The sequence below is a fragment of the Centrocercus urophasianus genome, unplaced genomic scaffold, assembly GCF_019232065.1.
Source record: "Centrocercus urophasianus isolate 14NV4802_14NV808 unplaced genomic scaffold, USGS_Curo_1.0 seq_16, whole genome shotgun sequence".
NCBI classification, from domain to species: Eukaryota; Metazoa; Chordata; class Aves; order Galliformes; family Phasianidae; genus Centrocercus; species Centrocercus urophasianus.
Window position 1 is genome coordinate 16,991,998 of NW_024884711.1, and position 27,106 is coordinate 17,019,103.

The following is a 27,106-nucleotide window of genomic DNA, read 5'->3' on the forward strand; positions in this document are numbered from 1 at the left end:
ATCCCTTCTAGAAAGTCCCTCTGCACAAAATGTGGCTCTTTTCGAGCAGTTGATGAGCTTAGCAAATGTAATTGGTTCTGTTCTGTTTCTGGGATCTGTATGATGCCAGGCATTCCTAGCTGTGAATTAAATTCAGCCCTTGATCTCTGGCAGATTTTACTTGTAAAGTACACATTCCCTCAAGATTACTCTAGTTTCTGCTGAATGTGGGCATTTCCCTTTTGAGAAGCTAATTTCTGTTCTTGCTGCATGCCAGAGTTCTTCCTGCCCAAATGCTGAGAATTACAAATGAGGTGGTGTCTTCTCTGTAACAGTTGAGGGCCAAACTATATTTAGCAAAAATGAATTTAACATGGAGACACTGCAATTAAGAGTTATTCTGCAGCCACTGAAAAAGGAGATTAAATATAAATGCCAACTAGGTGGTGAGGATGGCATTTATTTGACACCAGTGTTAATTACAGGTCACCTGCAGAATCCAAGATAGTTTCTTTCCTGGCTTTTTCTCCTCTCTGTCAAACATAAAGGCTTACCTGACATTAAGGTTAACAAAGGAATCCAGTGCAATATGAGCTAGAATTGGTACAGTGCAGCATTTCTAGATGTGACGCCGTGCAGCAGAGTATCAGTTTGCATCCATGAATGAATGGTACACAGATAGGAAAGCTTAACTAATTTGTAGATAGGGAAAAGAGATAGAAAACAGCCACTGGTGTGGTAATGCTTGTCAGATGCTATTAACAGCAGAGTGCAGCTAATTGAGCATGCTGAATTATCACTTGGCTTTGGACATGACGTCTGCTTCTCGTGTCCAGGCATAACTGCAGCTGGATTAAGATCCAAAGCTGTTTTATGCCTGTTGCTTCTCTTACGGATTTCAGTTACGAAGTTGAAGGGCACCACAGGGACCATTGAGTCCATCTCCCCAGGGCAGAGTAAGCTATGTCATTCCTCTCAAATCGTGTTTTGGCTGAGGTCAGCATCTACAACAGGTTTTGAGAACAGAGGTTCTTGTTTCATTCAGAGCCTAAATCATATGCCTGCCTGCAGGCTCCCAGAAACACTGGGGAAATACCTGGGGAGAGGAAGAAAATGCCAGGGAGGAGATCCTTCCCACCGCTACCTTTCTGTCAAGGGCAGGGTTTGCTTCCACCCACTGCCCACCCCCTTTGATTCTACAGTCTAGGAAGCAAACCGGAAAGGTCTGGATCAGCCTCTTCCCTGTGTCCAGCAGAGCACTTTGTCACAGCTCTCCTTGGTGTAGAATCTCTTTGTTCCTGTTTCCCAGGGCTCTGTACCTGCGTGGGCCTCAGAAATGCAGCCTGCTGTTGCTGCTCAGCAGGAGAGCCCAATGGCAGAGCTCCAGCAGCCAGCCTTGTAGGCTGCTCACTGGAAACAATCTTTCCCTATTAATGTCTCCTTCACAGAGCTGTCTGATTACACTCTTGTCCTGCTGCGTGCCTGCTCTGATCTACAGGTTGTTCCGGCGTTGTGTTGCTTGGTGAGTAATCAGAGCGTGCCCGTGTAGCATGCGGGCACCAGCAGCAGTAATGGCTGCGTTCCATGGCTCACTGTGTTCCCACCCAAGAAAGCAGATGTCAGGCTCCAGTGTGAATTTCGGCTTGAAGCATTGCTTAGACAGGGTCAGAGCCTGACAGTGGCAAACAGTGTGGGTAATTTACTGCACATGGGTACCTCATTTCTGAAGCATTTCTGTATTTTGGTGACTCTGTGAGCTGAGAGCAAAAAAAAATAGTAATTTTAACTTGAGTTTTAATTTACTAGTAGTCTCCATAGCCCATTTAAAAATCTCACTAGCGATAATCACCTGCCCTTGGGGAACAGAAACTCTGCTTTGATACCAGTGTTGCTTGGGCGTTGGCAGATTCTGAAGTTTGAAATCTCAGAGGCCATTCATTAAAACTATTTAAAAGAAGGCACAGGGTTGACATTGGCTCTGAATTTCTTAAGGTCAGTGACAAAAATTACAGTAGAACCCTTTAGATGTGTAGAGAGAAGATGAATGCTGGAGTTTTTCAGAGTAAGAGGGTTAATTGTAATCTGTGGAGCAGCTCTTTGCCATAGTAAGTCAAAACTGTCTTTCTAGGCAGTAGTGAGTCACCTACTTCATCATGGTTGGAATCTGGAGGGTTATTTGGGAATCCCTTAAAACTGCTTCAGGTTTTGGTGCCTGCATCAGGACACTTAAATTGTTGGCATTTGGGTTTCCTTGGTACTGTAAATCCCAGGTCTGTCCTGGGGGTGCTGGTATCCCCAGCATCACAAGGGTGAACCAGGGCGTGGGTGGTACCAGGCTGGGGGCCATCATAAATCAATGGAGTATTTGAAACATAACTGTGGGAGGTGAGCTTTGGTTGGGGATGAGTACGTTGTACTTGTCAAGGCTGATGGAACAGGGAATCTTTCCCTTTTACACTGCCTTGTAAGCTCTCCAGTGGCTTTGTAAGAAAGAACTAAGCTGTGTGACACCAAACAGCACTGCTTGAAAGGCCTTTTTAATGTCTTTGTTTCTCTTTTTCTCTCTCTCATAAATACAGCCTTACATCGCTTCAGCTGATGGCACTTTGGCACTGAGCAGTCCTTTGGTGGCAACTCTCACTGACACAGGAAGATTTGATGTCGTGCAAAGGCTTTTTGCTTCAACGAACATTAATTTGGAGAAGACAGAGTCTTCTGTAAAAGCTGTAACTATGAGAGAACCCAGATTCTTCCCACTTGTTCTTTATGTTGCGCTTTGCGGGCTTCACAGTTTGAGTGGGGCTGTAGAGGAGCTTTTCTGAGCACTTACTGCCCTCCCTGTTCTTCCTTGTGTAGCTTTGCAGTGTAGCGCTGATGCTTGTGAGCATGTGAGAGCCCTGGGGTTGAGTTCTCAGAGCACTGAAGGCAGGTGTCACAGGGCAGCACAGGCAAGGAGTGAGCACACTGCTGCTCTGCAGCTCCACTAAGGTTTGTCTGCAGTGGAAAATACATAAATAAGTAAATAAGGGATGCAGGGGAAGAAGGAAAAAAAAGATGAGCCTGGAAGAGAAATTGAACATAGCTGTTCTGATAGTTGTCAGAACTGCAGAGCAGTGGAAGCCTGATTGCTTGCATTAATATGCGTGGGAGAAAACTGCAAAGTACAAACTGCTTTTTGTAAGCAAGCGAGCAAAAAGGCTGTGGAAATGTAGCATTGTGCAATGCAGTACGTGCTTTGCTCACTCAAGACCTGACATGCAGAATACCTTCACTCTGGAGGATGTGAAGTGGAGGGCACTTCATTAGGTTTTTCTTCATTAAGTGTAGTTTGGCTTTATGGATGTGAGCTGCACACTGCAGGAAATAATGAACTCTTTTTTTTTTTTTTTTTTTTTTTCCAAAACTGAGACCACCTTAGGGATTTCTACCTCTTTTCCAATAAGTTTTTACTAAGCTTAGCAAGTTTCAGCTGCTTACATTGTATTTTGAACTTTCTCTTTGAGATACGGTGATGCCTTCTGGTATGTGCATAGCAGAAGTCCTTGCTGCACTCCACAAAGCAATCATTTTACCCATGTGACACTGTCAGTGTTTTGCTTGTGTCTTTCATTAACAGCAGAGCTTTATAGTACAGTTAATGTAAAGCACTTTGTGCTTTGAACTGTTCTGCCTTTTTTTGACCATAATTTTCTGTGATCATGGAAATGGGACAGAAGTGCAGGAGAGATCACTGTAAATGCAGGAAGCTGTTCCAATGAAGCAGGCTCTTGGTGCTCTTAGCCAGCACTGAGGGATGGTTGACAGTTAGGCACCTGGAAGGAGAGGTGCTCAGACTGAGGTGGTGGTGTTTCAGTGTCTCATTTGTAATGTGAGTGTGAAGTGAAGCTGATGGTTTTGGCCCAACGCTGCACTGGTGCGTACGGAAATGCCCTGAGAGCACCTTACCCTGCTTGTGTGAGTTGTGTGTCTGTACATGGGAAGGTTTGCTTTTGCCAACTGCTCGTAAGCAAGTTGCCTCTGTAATTGTTTTATCAGAATTTTGTATTTAATGTCATGGATGTCAGGACAGTAGAATAATTTTAAAAGTCAATTTGCGTGATTTCCAGTCATCCTTTTTCTGATTCCAGTCCTTTTCTTGGCTTTGAAAGTTGGTGCGTGCAGACAGCAAGAAGATGCGTGTGACTCCACGTAGTGCTGCTGTCCACGTACCCTGATTTTACTCTTATTGTAAGCCTTGTATGTGCTGCACTTAACTGCTTTCAGGGTTGGTGGGCTGTACTGAACATGTATGAGGGGATTTGTTTGCATAGGAAAAAGACCCCCAGGTATTCTATAGAAACTGTTACAAAAAAAAGGCAGTGGTTGCACAGGGCAGCCACCAGGCGTGGGTCTGCCCTTTTATGTGCTCTCTGTCCTTCTGAAAGTAGCATCTTTCTGCACGTGAACATTCAAAATAGCTCAGGCTGGGGATACATAAATCCAAAGAGGCAGCAGCAACAATGAGTCTCTCTCCATCTAAGTTTTGTTCTGCCCTTCCCTAAGCTAAATGAGGAGAGCCTCTTCAGGGACCCTGGCTGCACTGATCCAAATGAATTCAGATTCTACTCAGTGCATCCTGGCTGAAGCAGTGATTGCTTGTGACAGGCTGGCCTCGTACAGAAAGCGCTCCTTCAAGGTTAGCTGGGGTCTTCCCTAGAAAACAGAGGTGGTAAGAGGGCACTGGGGTCCTTCAGGAGAGGCTGGCGCTTCATTTCACTCTCAGCTGTCTCTCCCTTGTTGCTTCCTGATACAGTTGCCTTCTACAGAAGGGGGAAGACCCCTCAGCTTTGCATTTCAGAATCACATCGGGACAAGGGAAGGTGAGGTCAGCAGTTGCTTTTCAGTCTCTTTGATTTATTTTTTATTTTTGTCTCCAGCAGCCTCAGCCTTGATGTAACGAGTAATGAGTGCTCACCTTGTGCTGCAGGCCTCAGCTGCCAGAGCTTTATGTATGCTGGTGAATTACAATGTGAACATAGGAGACTGACACCCTTAATAGGGTAGTGATTAGAAAGTAAGCAGCCCCGCTTTAGCAGTGGTATTTATAGGATGGTTGAAGAGGCCCAGAGTGCTCTGCATAGGATCTGGAATGGGTGCATTCAAAAGCCAAAAAGTCACATTTCTGAACTGTGACCAACACCTTTCTTTCACAAGAGAATCTCCATCCTGTTTTCACCCCCTTGAAATTAGTTTCAAATGTTGAATGCCATTCATTTCCCACCCTCCAAGCTGTAGCTGAGTCCCGGAGCTTAGCACAGGAGCACAGCCCTTCAATCTGGAAGGAGGGCAGGGGAATTCCACAGCACTGCTTGCCTTTTCTTCCTGGTAAGCCTTCACAGCCTATGGATAGCATCTCTTAGTTAGCTACAAATCACAGAAAAGACAAAAAAAAATCCAACAAAAAAGAGTGTAGTTTTTCAATATTAAATCTTTATTATATACAAAAATATTTTGTTGGGAATTAAGAGAATTTCACAATTTGTACATTAATGTTTTTACGCTTGGCTGTGTTTACTGTGAAAATATTAGCTGTGAAAAAGACAAATGGGGGTTTTAGAAAACAAGTTACAATTTAAAAATGTCCTATGTGGTAGCTGATCAATAGAAAGTCAGCCTGTTATTGAGTCCCACCTCCTAGGCCTGCTCTAAAGCACTGTATTCAAACAACAGTTAGCTGCTACTAAGTCAGCTTCAGTTTTGCACTAGAAAGTTTATTTAATAGTTAAGATTGTTTTGTAGGATATTTTCAGCTAATAGAAAGTGTTTCTTTACAGGAGAGCAGTTCTTCAACATTTACAAGTTTTAAATCCAGTTTAGTTTAATATTCTGTAGAAGGAAAAAAAATAATTCTTCAAAGCTTCCACGAGGGAAAAACAGATATGAGAATAAGCAAGGGAAAGAGATGTACACTGACACTTTTAACACACATATTTAAATCAAAACACTTAAACAAGGTTTGATAGTTCTTAGCCCAGCTTGGGGTGAGAGGGTGCCAAAATTTCTGCTTTAAAACCTAAGGAAGAGGTTCCTCCTTACTTCGGAGTACTCAAGTGTTACATACAGGAGATGCATGCTGCAGGAGTCAGGGCCAGGGAAAGCTCAACATGCCTTTTCAGTGGGGGAGAAATCCCTTTCTGCAGCTCTCTCCATAAGTAATTGCACAAGAGGAACCAACACAAATTGGTCAAAAAAAAAACCAAAAAAAAAACCAGAAGAAAAACAACCCACAAGAATTTTGCAGCCAATGATTTTGCTGCCACTCCCAGAACTGTACAAAGCGGTGTCATTAATGCTGCTCTGCACATCATACAAGATGTCAAATGACTGACAAGTCACTGGGGCTGTAGGAAGAGGTCTACCATACTCCAGGTGAGTGCTGCCTACCCATGGAGTGCTGACTTGCATCAGCTGTGAAGACAGCCGAACTTGTAGGGACATGCATTACCATGGAGCTAATGAATAAATGGGAGAAAATGGTTCCAGGACTACTTCAACCCTATTATCATTATAGGCTGGTCCTATTGCCCATCCAACCTCTGCATGAGCAGTGAAAGAAAATCCATACCCGACTACTATGAGAAAAGGTTAAGAATATTGAGAACAAAATTCACACTTACTTTAAATGTACTGTATCCTATAAAATATAAATATTGCTGAAACTCTCCTTTAAAAAAGGAAGAAAAAAAAATCTGTTTGGAGGTAAAACTCCTGCACAGCCTTTACCAAGCTGGCATTTTTATGTAAGCAGGTAAATTCCAGCTCCAGTACCAGTAAATGAACAAAGAATTCAGCAGTTTATGGTGGCAGTTTGTGGAACAGTATCCCACTGTGGTCCAAAATGGCGAATTCAAGTTAGCAAATACTGTTTTAAATACTTGCAGTGTATTAATCCTAAGTTCTATTTATCTATATCTATTTCTACAGATCTATAAATCAGTGTGCAAGTACACTAATACTATTTGGAAGCCAAAGCTGCCTCTGAAAATTTGTTAATTTTACATTTTTTTTTAATGCAATAGGATTTTTTCTTTTGCATCCTGTACAGGACTGCCAACAGCAAGTTCCACTGTTCTTAAGTACCAATGATTATGTTGACCACTGTGTCTTCTGAAGGAGGCAAGGTGAGAATCCCAGACAGTTCACATTAGAAAGATTGTTAAAGATGCGAAAACCAAAAAGGGTGGGGGAAAAAACAAAGAAACCAGGGCCAGAACCTCTCCACCTTCAAGCACGACAGTCCAGCAGAGAAATCAAAGTCCCTTTCACTGAAGAAATCTTGTTAATGGCCCAGGAGAGGTTTTCTGTAAGAACTACAGGGATATTTAAGGCAAGAGGTCTGGCAGACTAGAAGTCTCTTGTATCCAGTGACCACTATCTAAACGCGGATAAATCAATCTCTGAACACTTTTGCAGAAGAAGCATTGTTAAACTTGGCAATAACAACACAATGCTTTAACCCTTCAGAATTTGGGTGAGGCAAGAAACCCTGCATGAAGCAAATACTCATATTAGCATGATAGATGTGACAGACTTCCACCTGTAATTAGTGTTAAAACTGTACCTACAGGCACAAAAAGTGACTGGGCAACTACTGCAGCAGGCACTGTACATGTTTTGAGAATTGGCATCTGCCTCCAAGTTCAGTCTGAAAGATGAAGATAGATGAAGACTAGATGGGAAGCCAAGGAATAGGGAGAGAAGTTCGGGTTGGATCATGTTCACAGTAATGGCTTGTGTAAAAACATAACCCAGCTCTCCTGATTTCCAGAGTTGTGTCTACTTGTCCTTCTCCACTGGTCCTTTCTTAAACACAGCAGAGAGGCAAACTTGGCTTCAAAGGGGCCCTAGCCTGGAATTTTCTGTCTTTAAAAGTTAAAAGAAAACGTCCTGTTCATTATCTGAATCAGTCTTAAAAAAAAAACAACCATACAAACAAACCATGGAACACTTCCTGAACGCTGAGCTGCCGGCAGTTTGTACAGCAAATCACTCAGGTAGGATTTGAGAGGACACAATGAGTTAGGACAGAAGATAAGGAAAAAAAAAGTTCCATTTGAATCTACCAAGGATGTGACAGATAATACAAACACAGATTCAGAAAGAGTCAATCTGCTATCCTGCAGCTTTTGTATGACTGAGACACAGAGCTGCACTGATCTGAGAACTCTGCAGCCTGAGAGTACCAAACCAGGTGTAAGGCTTATTTCCCTTGCCTGTGTCAGTACGTGATACTGCTCCAATTTTACCTCCATTTTATGCTTACATTATTAAAGCCCTTTGTAAGTCTATGCAAGATGACATATTATACCAAACTTTAATTGACTGCATGTTGTCACATGACTTAGAACCTAAAGTAGACCTGCAGGTCTAACAGAGACAGCAAGGTAATCACGTGGGTATAAATGCACCAAACAGTATTTACATTAAGGTTGAGACTGGTGTAGAGCTTGAGGAATTTTTGGTGCATTTAAAGAAATAACTTATGGGTATTGGCATATTGACTGCAGTTTTATGTATAGCTTTTCATACAGAGGGCAACAACAGTGTTTCTTCTATAAGTCTCTCTATATGTACAGAATTTTACAGCACCTCCATGCACTGTTTAAAACATAGAAATTACAGATAAATATAGAACTTTTAGATTGAAATATCTGTATATTTAGAAAAATATACATTAGTAAACACAACAAACCAGGTAGAGAAGTGTACCAGTTCTAAAGTCTCACATGCAGGTACATTTCTGGATTAAGTCATGGGAGATAGAAATGTGGTTGCAGACATGAGTGTTTTTGTTTCACCATCCACATACATACATATACACAGACAACTATTTGATAATTCACTTTGCTAATCTACTTGCTTAAATATTTATCTTGTGATACATACCACATATCTTAAACATTTAGCAGCATCTTCGCCTCGCTCAGACACACCTATCATTATTAACAGTCAATGCAAAAGTTTTCCTGTTATCTGGAAAATGAATGCTCAGTACAGAATGAGAGACTTGACATCCTAGCTATTTATCCCCCAGGAATACTTCAAACAGCTCTTATATGAAATGGCTTCCCTTGCTCAGAACTCGCCTTTCACACCATCTTTTTCCTCACAGCTCCCTGCCCAACTTCTGACTTAGCACACTATAACAGGTGGAGTCTGGCACCACCGTGTACGTGACCAACATGACATCCTCCTTCCAAGACTCTCCAGGAATGCTTTGGTTTAATAAAAGTAACTTATTTTCAATCCAGTCACCCTACTGGGCAACAATAATCTAAGCAGAATATCTGATGAAAAAAATAATTCCCAAACACTACACACCTGCCAGCATGGACTCTCAGTTCATATGATTTAACAAACAGATGCAAGGAATGTATTTTTTCCTCCTTTGAACTCGCATGTGACCATCCAGTTAAAACCTGCTCTCACTTTGATAACGGTTCTTGAATGCAACCTTAGCAACCCACTGCTTATTGCCTCAGATTGTACTTCTCATTAGCATCTATATTAACAGCAGCAAAGGGTCAGCTGCTGGGCTCCACGGTGCTGACTTAAATGTGCTTGATTGCTAAACACTGTGGAGCTTAAGCGAAAGCTAAAGCTTCAGGCTTCAGCAAATACACAGCTACTTGGAGACTGCTTACTGGGTAGGCCCTTTGCACAGTGTGATCTCTGAGGTGGAAATAGGAGGAGCGAGGTTTTCGTCACTGACCCTTGGTGCCCATGTCTCATGGGATTCTTTTGGCTGAGCACCTGTCTGAAAAACGATGACAACAAGTGGTGTTTGCAATATGAACCACTGTGGGGTGGAAACTGAAGAATCATCTCATGCCGTTTGTTAAGGAAGAGTGAGCTCAGCCCACTTTTGGCATCACAGAGTATTTTCTAACTCATAAGGAAAAGGCATCACATCTGTCCGGGAAGCACATCTTATTTACAGCACATGTAGGTCTTCTATGACACAGCATACAAACACAGTTCCATCACGTTAAGCTTATAATGCCAAAACGAAACCACTGAAGTAGTCAAGCAACGGCTCTGCTGTCTTTGCTGCCATATAAAACACTCCATCTATTTCTCAGAGCAGTCTCTGAGTGACAGGATCACAGAACACATCTCTGGGAAAGGCAAATAAAGGGCTAGTGCTGATGCTGCCACACTTAAAAGCTCTACCCAGCTTAAATAAAACCGGAGCAAACTAAACCAAAAGTAGTGGCACAGATTTTCCTTTGAAACTTTCAGATTCCCTCCACAAGACTGAAATCTCCGTGTTCAGAGCCACGACACCCCATGCTTACACAGCTCTGACAAACATTTTCCAAATGCACTGCGATCTTAAGCTGCCTCCTGCCAAACAACCAACTTCATCAGCTTTAAAAATCACCTGTAGCATATAGGTGGGGTGGTTTTGCTTTTTGGGATGTAAGCTTTTCTTATATCAGTAGATTCTCACGTGCATGTAGAAGGCTTTAAGGGCTCTAGGAACCAATACTGCTTTACAGTGTGCAGGCCTCTTTTTCTTCAGAAAAACCTCTGAGGAAATTGCCTTTTTGAATGTTCTGTATCACACTTTGGTGTTGAAAAAGAATTCAGAAGCAAGGTGCCTGTCATCAGATGGAAGAGAAATTAAGCAAATAGATGACTTCTGTTAGCCTGGAAAGCGATGGTGAATGTTGCTATATACAACAGCTAACAGAGTAATATAAAATGTGATCACAAAGAGAGCGTGTCTCAGTGACAAGCTGTATTTTCGTTTTGTTCTTGTCAAGCAGAAACTTACATTAGCATAAGCTTTGATCGATGAACCTAACGTGACTTACGTCTATGAGCCTACAAAGGGGAGAACTGTCACCAAACACAAAAAGAAGTATGTTGTAAAGCACAAAAATTATGAACAGCGTGGCTTTTTAGCAGTAAGCTTCCAATTTACAAGCTACCTAATGAAAAAATCAATTAAAAACACAATGCAACAAAGAGCACAGAAATTCCATTACATCACACTCAAAAATACAACAGTTTGATCACACAAATTTTCCAAAAGAGAACACAAGATATCTCAGGAAATTAAGCCACAGATCACTATTTAAACATCAATGATGTCCTAAGAAAAGAAAATTCTGGCTTGGGTTCTTTTTTTTGTTTGTTTTTTGTTTGTTTGCTTTTTTTAAAATCAATGTGTTTTCACACGCATGAATACAACAGTCCTAAATACTAAGCTTTACTCTACAAGGCTCCGCTATCAGGTTCTCTCTCCAGCTATTCAGCACTGCACTGAATTACCTTGCATACACGCTCCCTGCCGTAGGTACTTCCACCACAAGAGGCTTCACACAGGTTGGCTCCCAGGAACAGCTGATGAGCAGCATGCAAGGTATTGCTTCGTGTGATTTCAAGAAACACGTAAGGGAACCTACAGAACAGTTGTCTAAATCAAGAGACACCAGGAATTCGTGAAACATCGAGAATGCTTCAACATTCAGCAGAAAGAAGCTGGAGCAATGGAGCTGTGTCACTTGTTGCTTTTAGCATTTGAAATTCTACTCCTGTCAAATCATTACTTCAAGGAAAAAAAAAAAAAGAAACCAGTGTTGTTTCCTAATAGGAGCTATAGACTTTTGACCGGTCAAACACTGACATTAACAAGTTCTACAAAAATTGTTTCAAGTATCCTCTTTTTAGTCACAGTGAAAATGTAAGACCAAGATGTAAATGTTAAAGTGAAGGACTGAAAGTTTCTCAGATGAAAAAGGCAAAGGTACTAAATCAAAACGTATAAAATGCTTAAACGCATTTCCTTCATGTGATATGAATAGAAAGGTTATCTGTAAAAAGTTAGAAAAATTAAAATAAATTACATATTTAAGTACACTTTCCCTTCAGCATTATTATAAAAAGTCAGAATAGTGTACTTTTGAATATACACATAGTAAAAATGCGCAGGCGCCGCAGTTATCATCGCTATCTACACCACATCTTGTCACGTTAGTTTGTTTCCTGCAGTTGATTTTATTTGTTACTTAAGCTCATCTTCAGCAATCTCAGTACACCCAGCTAATCGGGACCCACTGTGGTTCCAGCCTCAGTTTCTCTATAGCAGTCTGCAGCTTCTCAAAGGCTTTGTCTAGGTTGTCATTTACAATGGTCAGATCGAAGTAGTGGTTGTACGCCCTCTGGATCCGGGCACTTTCATCCACTGTTTTCTTCAGATCAGTGTCCTGTTGGAAGCATTTGGAAGTTACTAAGAACAGAAGACCTGCCACATCCTTACCAATGGAGAAGTAGCAGTGATGTAGTATGAATGACTTCATTTAAAGCTTGATACTGCTACGTATTAAGAAAATAAAATATTTACAATGAAGCCACAAAACCCTCAAGCTAAGATGCACTGACGGGACTGACAATTTAAATTTGATGTCAACAGTGTTAAATATGGAAACCAAATATTGCACAGCTGGCCATTTTTAAGGAAGTCAATAACAGCACATGAAAGGGGCCCTGTGTGCACAACAGACAGTTTGTCACTTTGTGGAGGCAGCTGACAATTCAGTCACAATAGGTAATGCTTTGGGAGTAATTGGGTCGGTTATGTACATTTATTTATGCCTCTTTTTTCTTCCCTACAGAAAGCACCAAAACCCCAAGAATTTGAATTAGCGTGCAATGAAAGATCATGAAAGCTGCATTTCTGAATGAATCTCAGATCTTTAAAATGCCACTACAGTGGTAAATACAAAAGCCAAAATTAAGAACTATGTGAATAGCCTTCCTTTCACAGTAAATGAAGGAGGGAAGCAAATGCAGCACCACAGGAGCCAGAGTTCTTGCAGTGGCCTGGGAAGCCAGGAATGGTGTAGACAGACCCACTAGCAAATGTTAAATGTAATACTTTAAATGCACATTTCTTCTCTGTTCAGGAAGCTGCAGATGTCCAACATCACGATGCAGAATCCGTAGAGATTCATAAAGTGCATATTTTATATGTAACTATCCTCTTTCTTATTCACAGGGGAAGTAAAACAAAAGCAAGGATGTCCCTTAGGGAATCAAATTTTAGGAAGTGCAGGAAATTACTTTTATACTTGTCTGGACAGTCTTAATCTTGCCTCTTGATTACACAAGGCAAAAGTCAGTGTTTGGAGGAAGGAGGAAACACAAAGCACCCACGGACATACCAGAATCCATAACAACCTGAGTCCACAACTAGGGTTTCTCAGATTGTTTACAGAACAGAATCTCACAGGTTTCAGGAGAAAAAAAAAAAGACAAATCCCACATTCCTTCCGTACAAATTAAATCTCATTTTATAGCTTGGAATGCCCCATCAGCATCACACAAGGTATTACTAGTATCTAAGCTATACAACCACAGCTGAGTTGTCAGCATGCCAGGGCTTTTCCCAGAAGGGGAAGACGTACTGCTGAGCGTAGAGAATCATTTCATTAACTGCCCAGCCTGAGCTTTATTTATTTTTTTGCACTGGTCGTGCAGTGGGAAAGTTCAAACCCGTACAGAACATTTATAATTTGCTATGCCTCTCATTTGTCTCCGCTGGGTCTCGGAAAAGGAGACAGGATCTGAGGAATAAAATGTACCACTTTGCTTTACGTGACAAATCCAAGGAACATCACAGGAGGAGAAGCTATTCAATGCTGCTTTTTCTGGCAGCTCTCAGCCATTTCTGGTGCAGCGTGTGCTGCTGCAGCAGTGGAAATGAGGTCCAGTTGAATTCTGGTTGCTTTGTTTGGCTTTTTTGTTTGTTTATTTTGATTCTGTTTTGTTGGTTTTTGTTTTTGTTTTCCAAACAGTCTGTAATGTCTTTCCTAAGGATTACAGATTACCTTTTTAAGGCACACCCATAACATAAAGACAAACCTGAAAAAACAACTGTGCTGGGGGTGAGGTGGTGAAGTGAAGGAAAAGCGCTTATGTAAAAGAACATCTGCCATCAAGGTATCTATAACTCGCTGTAAATAATCAAAGGTGGCCCTTCCCAAAGAATACATTCCAGGTAATTCAGGTAATCAACACTGTCTGTAAGAGGGCTATTTTTAAGGAAGAAGCACTCTGCCTTATACATAGGGTTTAATTAATTCCTAGTAAGCAATCAGCAAATATCTTGCCTTACTTTTCTTGAAGACTTCGGTTTTAGAAAAAAAAATTAAAAAAATGAAAATAAATAAAGAACATCCTGTTCAAAGCAAAGTAAGTATGAAATAATCTGCTTACAGTGAGAAGTTTGGTTGTAATTCCAGCATCTACCACTGCCTTGTGCATAGCACGCAAAGTCTCCAACTCTGGAGCAGCAATGAACACTACGTAGGGCATGAATTCTGAAGTCCTCAGTATTTTCAGGGCCTGGAAGCAATTAAAAAAGAGAGGGAAAAAAAAATCCAAACATCCAACCAACCAACCAATCAAACCAACCAAAACATCCCCTTTACTTAAGGGGCACTGCAAGACTATTATGTTACAACCAGTAGAAATACAAGATGGGGGAAGATTTTTAATTCTATTTCAGAAACTCCTACATTGCCCTTTGAAATGCTCAGCATCATTTCAGCAGTTGCTCTGAAAAGAGCAACTGCTACTCTGCAAGGCTCCCATTTCCATGCAGAATCTGTTTTTTCCCCACCATCTTTGTAACTTACTCCAGCTCAGTTCCATAAACCCACAAATCCAGTTGGCAGCATAATCTTTCAACCAGGTCAGAAGCCTTCGGATTTAAAGGCATGCCTCATCAACATTATACTCCACATTTTTAGTGTAACATTATGAATGATATACCTGTGGATTCACATCCAAAATGCAGGTCCTTCCTGTCTGAACAACTTCAAGGATAGAATCAATTTTAGTGCCATAAAGATTTCCTTCATATTCTCCATGCTCTAAGTATCTGCCAGCTTTAATATCCATCTCCATTTCAGCTCGTGACACAAATCTGTATGCCTGTCCATCCTTTTCATCATCCCTTGGCTTTCGTGAAGTAACTTGAAAAAAATTTAAAATACAAACTGAATGTTAATCTTTTTGTACTTGGAATACGTGCACAAGATTGGGCTGCCTTTAAATTATGGAGATTATGATAAGGAATGAAGCGTAATTATCATGGTTCCATATACAGAGTCATCAGTTATTCTAGCATACATTCCAGAACTGTGCACAGCCCTTCCCATTCTCTTTATTTCTGTTCTTTGCTACACACTGCTTACCCTTAGATATTTATTTTTCTTTTGCATTACTCCTACAAACCATATACAATATGCATTTATATCATCTTCTTAATTATTGACTGAAAACAGTTATTTAAATGACTTGCAAATGAAATGGAACTTCAATGAAATGGAACTCACAGATGACAAACTGACTTCTGAAAACCAAGTGAATACACATCAAGATCCACCCCGTCCTACTCCCCCCAAAAATATTATCACATACGTCACTCACTGTTATTCAAGGCAGAATCACCTGAAGTAGCTCTAAGAAAAATTAGCTCCTATGCCAGAACAAGCCCAGCCACAGCAATGAGAAACTTGGTGGAGGCCAGCTGATGCTACTTCCCAGGACAACTTACCCTTCGCAGCGAAGAATGTTCACTGCACAGAAATTAAAGCCCACACTTAAGTGAAACATGAGCCAGCTTAGATATTGGCCCACAATTTACAGCACAGATATTATTTAAGCAAGAACATGGAATTACATTATAAAACAAAATACCAGATTATTACCTACTTTGCTGCCCTATCACTGTATTACTGCCCACTATTTGCATTCAATTAGATTTGAACTCTGGAACATATTTACAGTAACAGTGAATGGATCCCTTTGTAATACTGTGATACAACTAAAAAGCATTCCCACCTCTCCAGTGATTTCTACCAACTTAACTATTACAGAGAACTCAAGAATCTTCTGAAGCTGTTAGTAATACAAGTGCTACTCCAACACCTAATCTTAGACAAGATTCCACAGTCAGACTGGGAGTCAAATGATTGATACAATATTAAAAAAAAAAAAAAAAGGAGGAGTTTGAAATACACCTTGGAGAGTGAGGTGTGATCGCTCACAGGCAGAAGATGACTTTTGAGTTCAGCTACCCAAACTGCAGGAAAAAAACCTCAAAAAACAGCCACTTTTGCTGGATCTGGGCTCAACACTAAGGATGTGCTTTACCCTATGGCATCACAGATCCATCTCAGCCATCTTCCAACATACATAAAAAACATCTTTTGTGAATAATCAGAAGTTTCTTCTAGTCAAAGAAACTGAGGCCTGATTACGCTGACTACTGATCACCCTACTGAAAAATCTCAATATAAAGTAGAAATGTCACATACAACAAACTGCAGATTGAACGCACGCAGTGAAACCGCCAGGTGCTTGGGAAAGTGTATTTTGATACCTTGAAGGGTATTCAAGAGCTCCAAGTGAAAGCATTTTAACACAGCGTTACATTATTGATATGCAGATACAGTGTTTTAGAGACATCGGTAATTTTGAGGGCTTTTTAAAAAGGAGGAAAAAAACTGAAGTAACAAAGTTTCATATTACTTTGCCAGTTAATAAACAATGGGATTTCCAAAGGAAGATTTCATTAAAAAAATAACACTGTGCCCTCAACCTTTTTATTAGCTTCACAAAAGGCTTGTGCACTAGCCAGTTCCAATGGTTAGACAATGAGCACACGAGGAAAGAGAGGTTCTCCCCTCACACGGCACAATTCATCTCATTTAAGACCTGTTCCTCCTCTCCTTTTATCAGCACTACTTCTTACCAACTGGAAACAGGAGAAACAAATTGGCTTTGAAATTCTGAAGGGCAGGTGGCAGGAGGAGAATAGCAATGCAGAGAAGGGTCTCGCATCTGTGTTCAAACAGAAGACTGACAAGCTGTGTTTTTTTTTAAAAAAAAAAAAAGCAAACACCACCACCACCCATCCTGTAAGTGAGCAAAAGTAACCAACTGTAGCAAAGACAAGAAAACAAACATTTCAGTAATGGAGGAGGAGAGGAGGTTCTTTTTCTGAAAATGATAGTAAAAAAGAAAGATCATAGGTTTGAGGCCAGATGAATAAAACATCAGATAATCATACGGACCTTAGGGATCACAAACACTCCCATTTTATTGGAAGTTTACATCTTTCCTTTCCCTACGCTTCCAATACTTCAGTAACAATTTATAATGCCTAGGATGCTTCCACAGACAAAAAACAAAACAGCAGACCTGAGAAACTCCACTGGCTGATTATTACAGAAGACTGCTAGCAACTTCTACGATCCCCTCAAGTGATGGCAACCGACACTGAATGAACCCAGCAGATACTTAAATAGTGGTTTTCAGCAGCAGCAGTTACAGTTAATTGGTAGTTGCAAATACCTTAACTGTTGTCATATGCTAATTCCGTTGTCTGAAAAGATGAAGAATGCTTTTTTCTTTTGTTTTCCCACAACAAACAATTCACATACTCTGAGAAATTACTTCTACCACCAATGAATGGGATAAACTTCCCATATTTTTCAGATGAGAAACTCAAAGTGTGGTATTACACCAGGAGTGCTGACAACTTACATGGCACTGTAGTTCCAAACCTAGTAGGATTCAGTACTATAAACCTATTCTTCAAACTTCTTCGTCCCACTCCTTGGGCCCCAATTAAGACCAGTGTTTTCCTCTGAAAAGGAGGCATTTTGGCTACTTCTTCATAGATCTGGATTTCGTGACGATCAAATTCTATATTAAGAAGAATACCAAAAAATAGTTAATACCTATTCAGTAATGTAAGAAGAAAATGAGTTCTAACAGCCACTTATGTCCAGGTGGCTTCTGAATATCTCCAAGGAATGTTCCACAACCATTCCACGCCAGCATTCAGCCTGTGCCAGCATTTAATCACACACAGCATAAAAAGTGTTTCCTGATGTTCAGAAATCCCTGAGTTTCATTTTGTACCCACTGCCTCTTATCCTTTTGCTGAGCACCACTGAAAAGAGCCTAGCTCTGCTGTCTCAGCTCATTCCTTCAGGTATTTCTACACATTGATGAGATCTCTGCCTTTAGCCTTCTCTTCTCCAGCCTAAACATTCCCAGTTCTTGTTCAGTCCCTCTTCATAGAGGAGATGCTCCATTTCTGACATATTGGTGGCCTTTCACTGAGCTCTGTCCAGTAACTCCATCTGTCTCTTCTTCTGGGCAGCCCAGAGCTGGACGCAGGACTCCAGGTGTGGCCTCACCAGTGTTGAGCAGAGAAGGATCACCTCCCTTAGTTCACTAGCAAGTTATAATTTTTTTTCTCTTTTAACACAGAGTTCTTCTCTGACTTCCACCTATTGAAACGTGTATACTTGGTACCATTTTATCTACACTGGTCACAATTGTTTTTAAACAACAAACCTCCCTGACCAAATTTCACTGCCTAGCCAAATATTTCACTGCAAATCTTTCACCTTTGGACACACCAGACTATTCAAGTTTAAAAGCATAGAGAACTTCGATTCATATGTAAAATTCAAAGATACCTGCATTTCTTGTAGTAAGATACATCATCTTTTTCTTTTTTTTGCTGCTTATTGTTCCGCAGAAAGGCCCTACAGATAAAAATTGAGACAAAATCAGCATTCTTGCTCAACATTTTTCCTGAAAGTATTTACATACCTGACTTCCGTGAACACGTGTAAGTTTACATTAATTGCACTTGAAAAGACTATTTTCAATAAATTATTACCTTCCTTTTTCCAAAATCATCTATTCTAGGGAAGGACATTACTTCTACTTTCATATACATTACGGAGTGCAGAAAGAATAGAACACAGAAGAAAAAAGCTTTCCAAGAAAGTTGAAAAAGTCCTAGAAAAATCTTTCAAAAACACCTATTAACTTTTAATGCATATAATAAAAACATCTTGAATAAAAGAGAGTAATCCGTACAGCTTTCCCACCTCACTCAGCTTTTCATCAGCAGGTAGTAAAACTGATTCATGTATCTACAAAGACTAAGCACATACTTTAGCCTCTGCCCTTCACTCAAAGCCAAAACCATGCACACATAATCATAAGCATTTAGCAATATTCCCATACAACAATTTTCAAGTATCTGAGAAGATAGTAAAAGCGAAACAAACTGAGTCAGAGCAAAACATAACCCTGAAATCTCTTAAACCTCACCTGAGTTGTCCCAGTCCCTTCTCACAAAAGCCTTCCTCTTCTCTTCCAGGAACTGGCTAGGAATGAGTCCTGCACTTCCTCCTTCTTTGACATGGCTAGCCTGAAAATTAAAAAATAAAAATAAAAAAAATCAGAGGAGACATGTAAGAAGCATTTTTCTCACGACATCTCGATGACTGACTTTTACCCTGACCAAATTTCTCAGTGGTGAAGGTTCTGCAGTAACTGGTTCCCATTCTGTTAGCCTCCTGTAGCCAGTCATAAACTTTCAGCATAAAAATCCCAAATGGAACTCAACAGCTACAGCTCTCAAGTGACAAAACTCAAGGCATTATAGTACACAGTGCCTTTATTTTGTATTCTTGAGCAACTTCAAACAGATTCCAGCATAGCTTAATAACTGTCATTTTATAAACTGGGAATGTTACGCACAGATCTCATCAATGCCTTCAAGCTTCTGTACTGTGTAACTACAGATTTAAATCTCAGTAACATAAGTATTCTTGGTAATGAAAGCTTGGCTCAGAATTTCTAAAAAAATCATTTAGTGGCAGGCTCAATTCTCTGCAAGCTTAACGTATACAAACACACAGTTATGAGATGTTACACTTTCCCATACCTAGCTGGCCTGTCACTTGCTAGCAAGACCTGTTTGCTTTTCGAGATGTATGCTTTTACCTAGTAGTGATTCTCTGATTTTTTCACAGTTCATGAATTCCCAGTAACAGTCTACAGTTTACAGAATGGCCAAGGAAAAATCTAACTTTCTTTCCCAGTGGCATAACCTGCAACCATACTCATATATTAGTTTAATATATTTCATTTTTGCCACTCATCAAGGTGTTTATAAGCACACTGGATTTATTTCTCCTGGACACCCACAAGTTACAAGCTGAAGAATTTTGAAAAATTTATTCCAAAGACAGCACATAAGCTAAATGTCAAACTACTCTGAAGTTTGAGATTGCTCAACTTCTGAAGTTAATTAGCTTGGCAGTAATAAATTTCCTGCATCCCCTCACATGATGAGCTGTTTATGTTTGAAACAATGCTGAGCACTTTGGTTATGAACATGTGTGTGTTCATAAAAACAGCAGTAACAGTAAAAACACAGTGCTACATAAGCTATTTCTACCACTATAATATATATATTTATATGCACTACTACTGCAACTGCTTATATTTTCACTTCCAATACTAAGAGCTTGAAACTGGATTACAATGTAAATATTTTTCTTCTATCTGCCGTTAAGTAGTTTAAATTAAAAAGTTTATCATAAAGGAAATTAACGAAACTTTTTCTTTTTTAGTATTGATTTATTTACCAACCTGCCACCAATTTGGATCTTCCCGGTTTACAATCTGAAGAATTTCTCCTTTAGAAAATTTCAATCCTGCTTCTTTGCATGGGATGAGGTTGTCGTTATATGGATTATAATCAAAATGACATTTCACAAAAACCTGAAATGTGGAAAAATTTACAGTGCTTAAACATTACAAAATCCATTCTTACTAACTCATCTGTCAAGTTGAAGTAGTGTCTTTACCTACAGCATAACAAGTTTGATATGATGGAATTTGCATTTCTCAAGTAAGAGGCAAGTTATGGAAAAAAAACAAAGAGCAAACCAGCTGAGAGAGCAGAAGTAATGTGCAGTGCAAACCTTAGCTAAGGGAGCTGCAAGACAAAAATAAAAAGCCAGCTGCTCGACTGGACAATGTATTTGTGTTTTCACTTCAGTATATGCAACTTAATTACTAATCTAACTTTGACTTACTTAAAAACACAAACGTTTCTCAGAGCTCAAACTCTGTTCTCAAGGTTTGTTTGATCCTAAGAATTACATTTGCTATTAACTCAATGTTTTAAGACCAACAAAATATGCTGAATGTAAACGTAACTATTATTTTCATGGGCATTAACATCCACCACCTGAAAGAGTCTTACAGGATGTTTCAAATGCTCTCGTTCAGAGCAACAAATCACTTCTGCATTGGCTAAACTGACCGTCTACGGCAACAGCAGAAGGATATGGAGTAAGCACTACCCAAGTTGCTTCCTAAAGTCAACTCATCTGTTGAATGCAATATGTATATCTGAATTCCATGAAACACTACCTGGACACGGATCATTTAAAAACACAAGCACTTTACTGCAGTTCATTGTGACTGTGGCTAGGTCATCAGAGGTGAAAGAAACAGCTTTGCATGAATACAAATGCTTATCAGTCTAAGATACTAATAATTTTTTAAGCAGACATCATCTCAGTACACTGAATAATCTCATTTCTAATATGTACTTTAAAGCAAATACAAGTATTACCCCTTTTGCTAGCACTAAATACACACACAAAAATCTCAGAACGTCTGCTCCTAATCTTACTCTCTCAAGTACCAAGTAGAAGATCTTTTGACAGAAATGTTAGAAAGGAGCTACTGACCTGTTGAGGAATAACCGTGTCTCTGTAACTGGGGAGAATCTTCAGAGTGACACTGCCACTAATATTTTTCAGCAGTTCCTGCAATTCTTTTGGATTGTTTCCAACCTCGTGGCCGTTCACCTCTTTAATAATGTCACCTACATGCAGAAGACCTTGTCGATCTATCATTCCACCATGGAGAATTCGTGCTATAACCAGATCATTGTTCTCAACTCGAAATGTAACACCCTGAAAGAAGTATTAACACCTACTTTACCACTGTCTGAACTTCAATTGCATTTTACCATCATCTCAAGCGAAAAATATACATCTACGGGACACTGTCTCCCCCAGTGATGTCAGACAATAACACAACGTAAGAGTCGAGTAAGGTAAGTATCAAGTGACAGAGTACTTTCAGACAAGATTTTCATTGTTCGTGATTGCATGCAGTCCTGTCATTTTCTATGAAGACCAAACAGATGCTGCATGCTGCATTAGGCAGTTATGCTAGCAGGTAAATCTGCCCATTGACTGCCTGTTCGTTAGGCCACGATTTCCTAGGGAGAACAGGGTAGAGAACATACAAATCTCCCTATTCCTACCTCTCAATCATGACCCATTAAATTACACAGTATAATAAAGCTAAAAATTAAAACTTAATGCAAGAAATTAGGCACATGCAAATGCTTTCACTTACATTTTAATTTAAAGACTTATTAATCTTCAATCACTCACCAGAGGTTCTCCTGCTCTTTTGTGAATTCCAAGAATACGAATAGCATCTACTGGAACAATCTGATTGTTCACTGAAGAATTATTGACTTCTGGACTAGAAGGAGGGGAATCATAACATTTTGAAGCCACAATATCATGTGCTTCCAAGAGTGACTACAAGGGAACAGAAAAAGCTATTTTTAAAATACTGAAATAAATATTTTTAAAAGAGATTTTGCTGATAACCACTAAAACTGCCATTTTAGAATCTGATTTGAAAACATATTTCCTATGGTATACACCTAAAATCAGTTTTTATATTTGTATGAAACAGAAGCACTCACATGTCCTGCTAACCCTACTGGCTTGGCAAATATGTTCTCTTATGTAAATACAAGTGATTCTTCTAAAGAAAACACAGAAGAAATATAATTTTTCTGGGAGGCAAATGTGAAATTACAGGGAAGAAGATGGAAAAAGGAGTAACTGCAAAAGAGCTTCACCTAATGAAACAGTATCCAAGCAAATGGTTGAAGTAAACAAACAAGCAGCTGCAAAAAGATGAACATAACTCATTATCAGATACTTGTGTTTAATGTAAAAAAGATTTCCTCCACATTAATTTGGAAGTAAGGGTAAATTAAAGATAATTGCAGGTATGTAAGAATTTCTAGCAATCTGCAGAATGAGTACTTTCTGCTTGCAGAATTCTAACAGCAAATTAATCCAAGTTGACAGAATTCACTTTTGGAAAGCAAGAGCTTAGATCTCAAATTTATGGTGTATCCAAACAAATACAATAATCTCTGGAAGAGTATGGAATTTATATTTTATTATTAAAAAAAGTGTTTTAAGAGTTAAAATATTTCTAAGACAATATGTACAGGTAAAGAAAGATAAAACTTGTGTATTGGATGGCAGAGGCTATGTTAAGGAAGAAAAGGGACACACTACAACCACCACATAACATAGTCCATTAAAAAGTGTCCAGTGATGCACAGTCTCTCTGACACATAGCAGAAAGAAAGCAAGCAAGCAGGAGAGATGGCTGTTAGGCCTATGTTATCGTAAGCAACATAAACAGCTTTGTTTCAAAAATGATCTGATGAGACATGGTCATAAGTTACATTACTGACCGGTGTCAAATAAGGAGATAAAGAGAACAGGACATCATAGGGGCAATCAGTGGTAGTGACACATATGCCAAAGGAAATCAGCAAACAGTACTAGAAAACAGGAGGACAGGCCTGTATTGAATTTAACAATTTTGCTATGCAGCCTGTTCCACTTTTTTGTAAGTAACCTCTAAAAAGCTGTGCAACCACATTAACACAGTGCTAAGCTCAATGTGAAAATCCTCAAAGCGCCATTAGCAAGCAGCCATTTTACACTGCCCACTACAGAATGACCCTGCTGATGTTTTAACTTGAGATTAGAGGAGTGACTAATTCTGCTACTAATTTTGCCCCTGCTTTTAAGACCGTGAAGGCTTGTGGCTGCTCTGGTATTGTGGACATAAACCAAATTGAATGAAACAGAAAAAAAACAATTATTTATTTAAATCAAGCAGCAGTCAGATGGTAGCAATTCCTAATTCTTCATCATCCAAGATGCATCCAATCCAAAAACCAAGAGAACAGATCTCTGTTTGCCCACATGTGTGAGCAACATGTTTTACCCTTTTTACATTTCCAAAATGAAACCGACTAGTATTAGCTATGTCTTTTGACACATTACCACAGACAAAACAAAGTAGATGAACCTGTGTGATAATTCTAGTTTTCTCTTTTGGTCACATGCTAGAAAACAATTGCTGCCAAAATTTCTGGCCACAAACCAGTCAGTTTCTCACAAAGCTCACACACAAGCATTCTGTACAGCTCACTGCCCTGAACAGTTATCTAATTTATGGATTACAATTGGATCCACAGCCAAAAAATGACTACTAGACAAACAGTGCCATTCTTTTCCAATTAACATGCTCCATAATACTCTTCAGTTCTTAAAAACTTTAAAAACTCATCTCATTGTTCACATTCTCATCCTATTTATTCATTCCATTTCATGGACAGGCATGAGTTCTTTCAACTGCTACTTAACCATCTGTCAATCAAAAAATCTCTTCCCTGCTATTTCCATGATAGCTGAGTCCAGAAGGACTATCAGGGACTGTAAATTGCTGCCCATAATTACAAAATGATTTGAGACAAGAAATATATTCATTTTCAAAACAAAACCAAAAAACAACCTCATATAGTTCATTTACTATATTCCCATAACTAACTCTCACTTCCAAAACACAAGAATAGATAGTCTGGCAAAGAGGAAGCTCAGGGGAGACCTTATGGCTCTCTACAGCTGCCTGAAAGGAGGTTGTGGAGGTGGATGTTGGCATCTTCTGCCTCATAACTAGCGAGGGGACTAGAGGGAAGTTGTGCCAGGGAAGACTCAGGCTGGATGTCAGGAAAAAGTTCTACTGCGAAAGAGTGGTCAGGCACTGGAACGGGCTGCCCAAGGACGTGACGGAGTCATCATCCCTGGAGGCGTTCAAGAAACATTTAGATCTTGTGCTAAGGGACATGGTTTCATGGGGAAATATTGGTGGTAGGTGGACAGTTGGACCGGATGGTCTCGGAGGTCTTTTCCAACCTCAGTGATTCTGTGATTCTACATCAGGTTTAAAGGACTGCTTCCATCAAGATGGGTCATGGTGTATTGTCCTGAGGAACACTTACAAGAAAGTGACCTGGCAGGAGAAGCCAAGTAAATATTATTGGATCACTCTTGAACATTTTATGTTGATCACAGTTACTTTCTTATTTTAGTAATACAGTTGAGTGACTGAAGAAACATAGTTACATGGATTTGACTTTTTGCCTTCCTATGGTATCTGAAAAAGTGATATCTTCTGCTCCTGCAACTCCAATGCTCCCCTGAAATCTGACCTTTCCCATACTGGTGATAGAACATTCACAATACCACGGGCAAAGTCCACAAAACAACATGGACTGAGCAGTCTGCATCCATAAATGATTCAAATTTTCCTAAGTATATTATAAATAAACAGCATCAGTAACTAGCCAACACTGGGTAACTGTGGAAAGGTTCTCATGGAAACAATAGCAATGGTGGCTGAATAAGGCATTTAGAAGAGTTCTCAGCACTTCACAAGAAACACAGAACACTGGAAACAGTACTGTGGCAGACAGTTTGGCTCCTTTCTGCAAGATACTGTCAAAAAGTAATCCATTAACTTAGAACATATTCTTTACTTTTCTGTGGCTGTACTTATTTGCCAGGTAAAAAAGAAAAGCACAGTTCTAAATTCTGTAAACAAAGTAATATTAAGCATTCAAGGCTCTCTTCAGCGCTGAAGCCAAATTCAAATCTTTGTTTTTCAAGCAAAATAAACAATAAAATAAAAATTAAAAAAACTAAAAAAAAAAAAAAAAGAAGAAGAAATCCAGAATCAGAAACCTCCCAGCATGATTTATGCAGGTTATGAAGCATTTCCTGACCTGCATGGTAACTATTTGCCCAGCTATGTTCCAATTCCAGGTTCATTTCAAACTGGCTTGAGGAGATGTTTTAAGATGAAGTATTTATTGCCCAACAGAGTTTACTATTAAAAACAGTTTGCATAACTCTGAGAAAGGTGAAAGTAACTGAATGAGCTCTTCCATAAACAGCAGAAGTGATTTTTCTGCATGTTTAACCTCTCCAACTGTGCAATGCTTCCAACTCCTCGCTCTTTCCTCGAGGCAAACTCTCTCACCACTTCTGCTCTCCAACTACTGTCAACACTTGCTATAAATTTCCCTATGCAGTGCATGGCTTTTTCATGCATACTGCCCTGACCAAAAGCCACCTATACTGTGGAACTCATAAGAGCTTAATATTTTCCACACTCTGATCCCTTAAAAAATGTAATTTAAACTAATAAAAAGTAGAAGGGAGGAAAAACCAGGATGAAATGAGAAAAAAGAAAGGGAACAGATAGTCAAACGTAATAGTATAATCATAAGTGCATGTATACTCCATAAGCCAGTCCCTGCCCAATTTATCTTCTGTGAAAGTGTTAAAACAAAAAGTGCAACTCCATAGCTTAGTGTTTTCAGCACTATGCATCTTAATATGCTGTTGCACCAAATACCTGTATATCACATTTGACACTTATATGCCAAGGTAGGTTATATGTGTAAGATGATACTGTGGTAAAGCAGTACTACTCACTTGCTAAACATAGATAACCAGTTCCTAAAAGAGTTACACAATAGAATCCATGAAACTTTAAGTTATGTTCTTCCTGGCGGCTTGTTACACAACTTCACCAAACTGGATACAGAATGAAAATTACATTTTCTGTTATTACAAATCACATTGAATTTTTTCCTTTTTCTCCTCCTTGAAGAATTGGGAATATGAAAAAAATGAGGTGGAAAGGATAAGTAACTACTCTAAAAGAAAGTGCTAACTTTCAGAGAGAGAGAGAGAGAGAAACAGAGAGAGAGAGAGAGAAAGAGATCTCAAATAAAAAAACTTACTCGAAATAATGCAACTTTGTCCTCAGGGATTTTTGTTTTTCTGCCTGCCTCCAGATGGAAACAGAAGCACAAAAACTTAAGCTGCTTTAGACTTTTCTTTTTTAAGTGAATTCTGAACTCCTGAACTCTGACAAAGTGAGTGATAATTTACTTCTCAAAAGGCAACATTTAACTACCTTATCCATTAAGTCGTATTTTCTTTTAGCTTCCGACCCGATTCTTTGCGTACCATCCAGTTTTTGCAGCAAA

General features: G+C 39.5%; 2 protein-coding genes across 11 annotated transcripts in view; one reads left to right on the top strand and one right to left on the bottom strand.

The window, feature by feature from the left end:
- Window positions 1-4,069, top strand: part of GSDME (gasdermin E) — a 40,009-nt gene extending 35,940 nt beyond the window's left edge. For all 5 annotated transcript variants that reach the window (XM_042817304.1, XM_042817300.1, XM_042817303.1 and 2 more), the window contains exons 9-10: window positions 1,428-1,501; window positions 2,559-4,069. In XM_042817304.1, the coding sequence (XP_042673238.1) occupies window positions 1,428-1,501; window positions 2,559-2,801 (317 nt within the window). In that variant the 3' untranslated portion in view covers window positions 2,802-4,069. The remainder of the gene's footprint in view (window positions 1-1,427; window positions 1,502-2,558) is intronic.
- Window positions 4,070-5,428: 1,359 nt separating this feature from the next.
- PALS2 (protein associated with LIN7 2, MAGUK family member) overlaps window positions 5,429-27,106 on the bottom strand; it is a 56,072-nt gene continuing 34,394 nt past the window's right edge. For all 6 annotated transcript variants that reach the window (XM_042817294.1, XM_042817293.1, XM_042817296.1 and 3 more), the window contains 9 exons: window positions 22,335-22,487; window positions 21,618-21,845; window positions 20,506-20,637; window positions 19,177-19,276; window positions 18,531-18,599; window positions 17,584-17,745; window positions 14,803-15,005; window positions 14,245-14,373; window positions 5,429-12,233 (listed from right to left, as the gene is read on the bottom strand). In XM_042817294.1, the coding sequence (XP_042673228.1) occupies window positions 12,057-12,233; window positions 14,245-14,373; window positions 14,803-15,005; window positions 17,584-17,745; window positions 18,531-18,599; window positions 19,177-19,276; window positions 20,506-20,637; window positions 21,618-21,845; window positions 22,335-22,487 (1,353 nt within the window). In that variant the 3' untranslated portion in view covers window positions 5,429-12,056. The remainder of the gene's footprint in view (window positions 12,234-14,244; window positions 14,374-14,802; window positions 15,006-17,583; window positions 17,746-18,530; window positions 18,600-19,176; window positions 19,277-20,505; window positions 20,638-21,617; window positions 21,846-22,334; window positions 22,488-27,106) is intronic.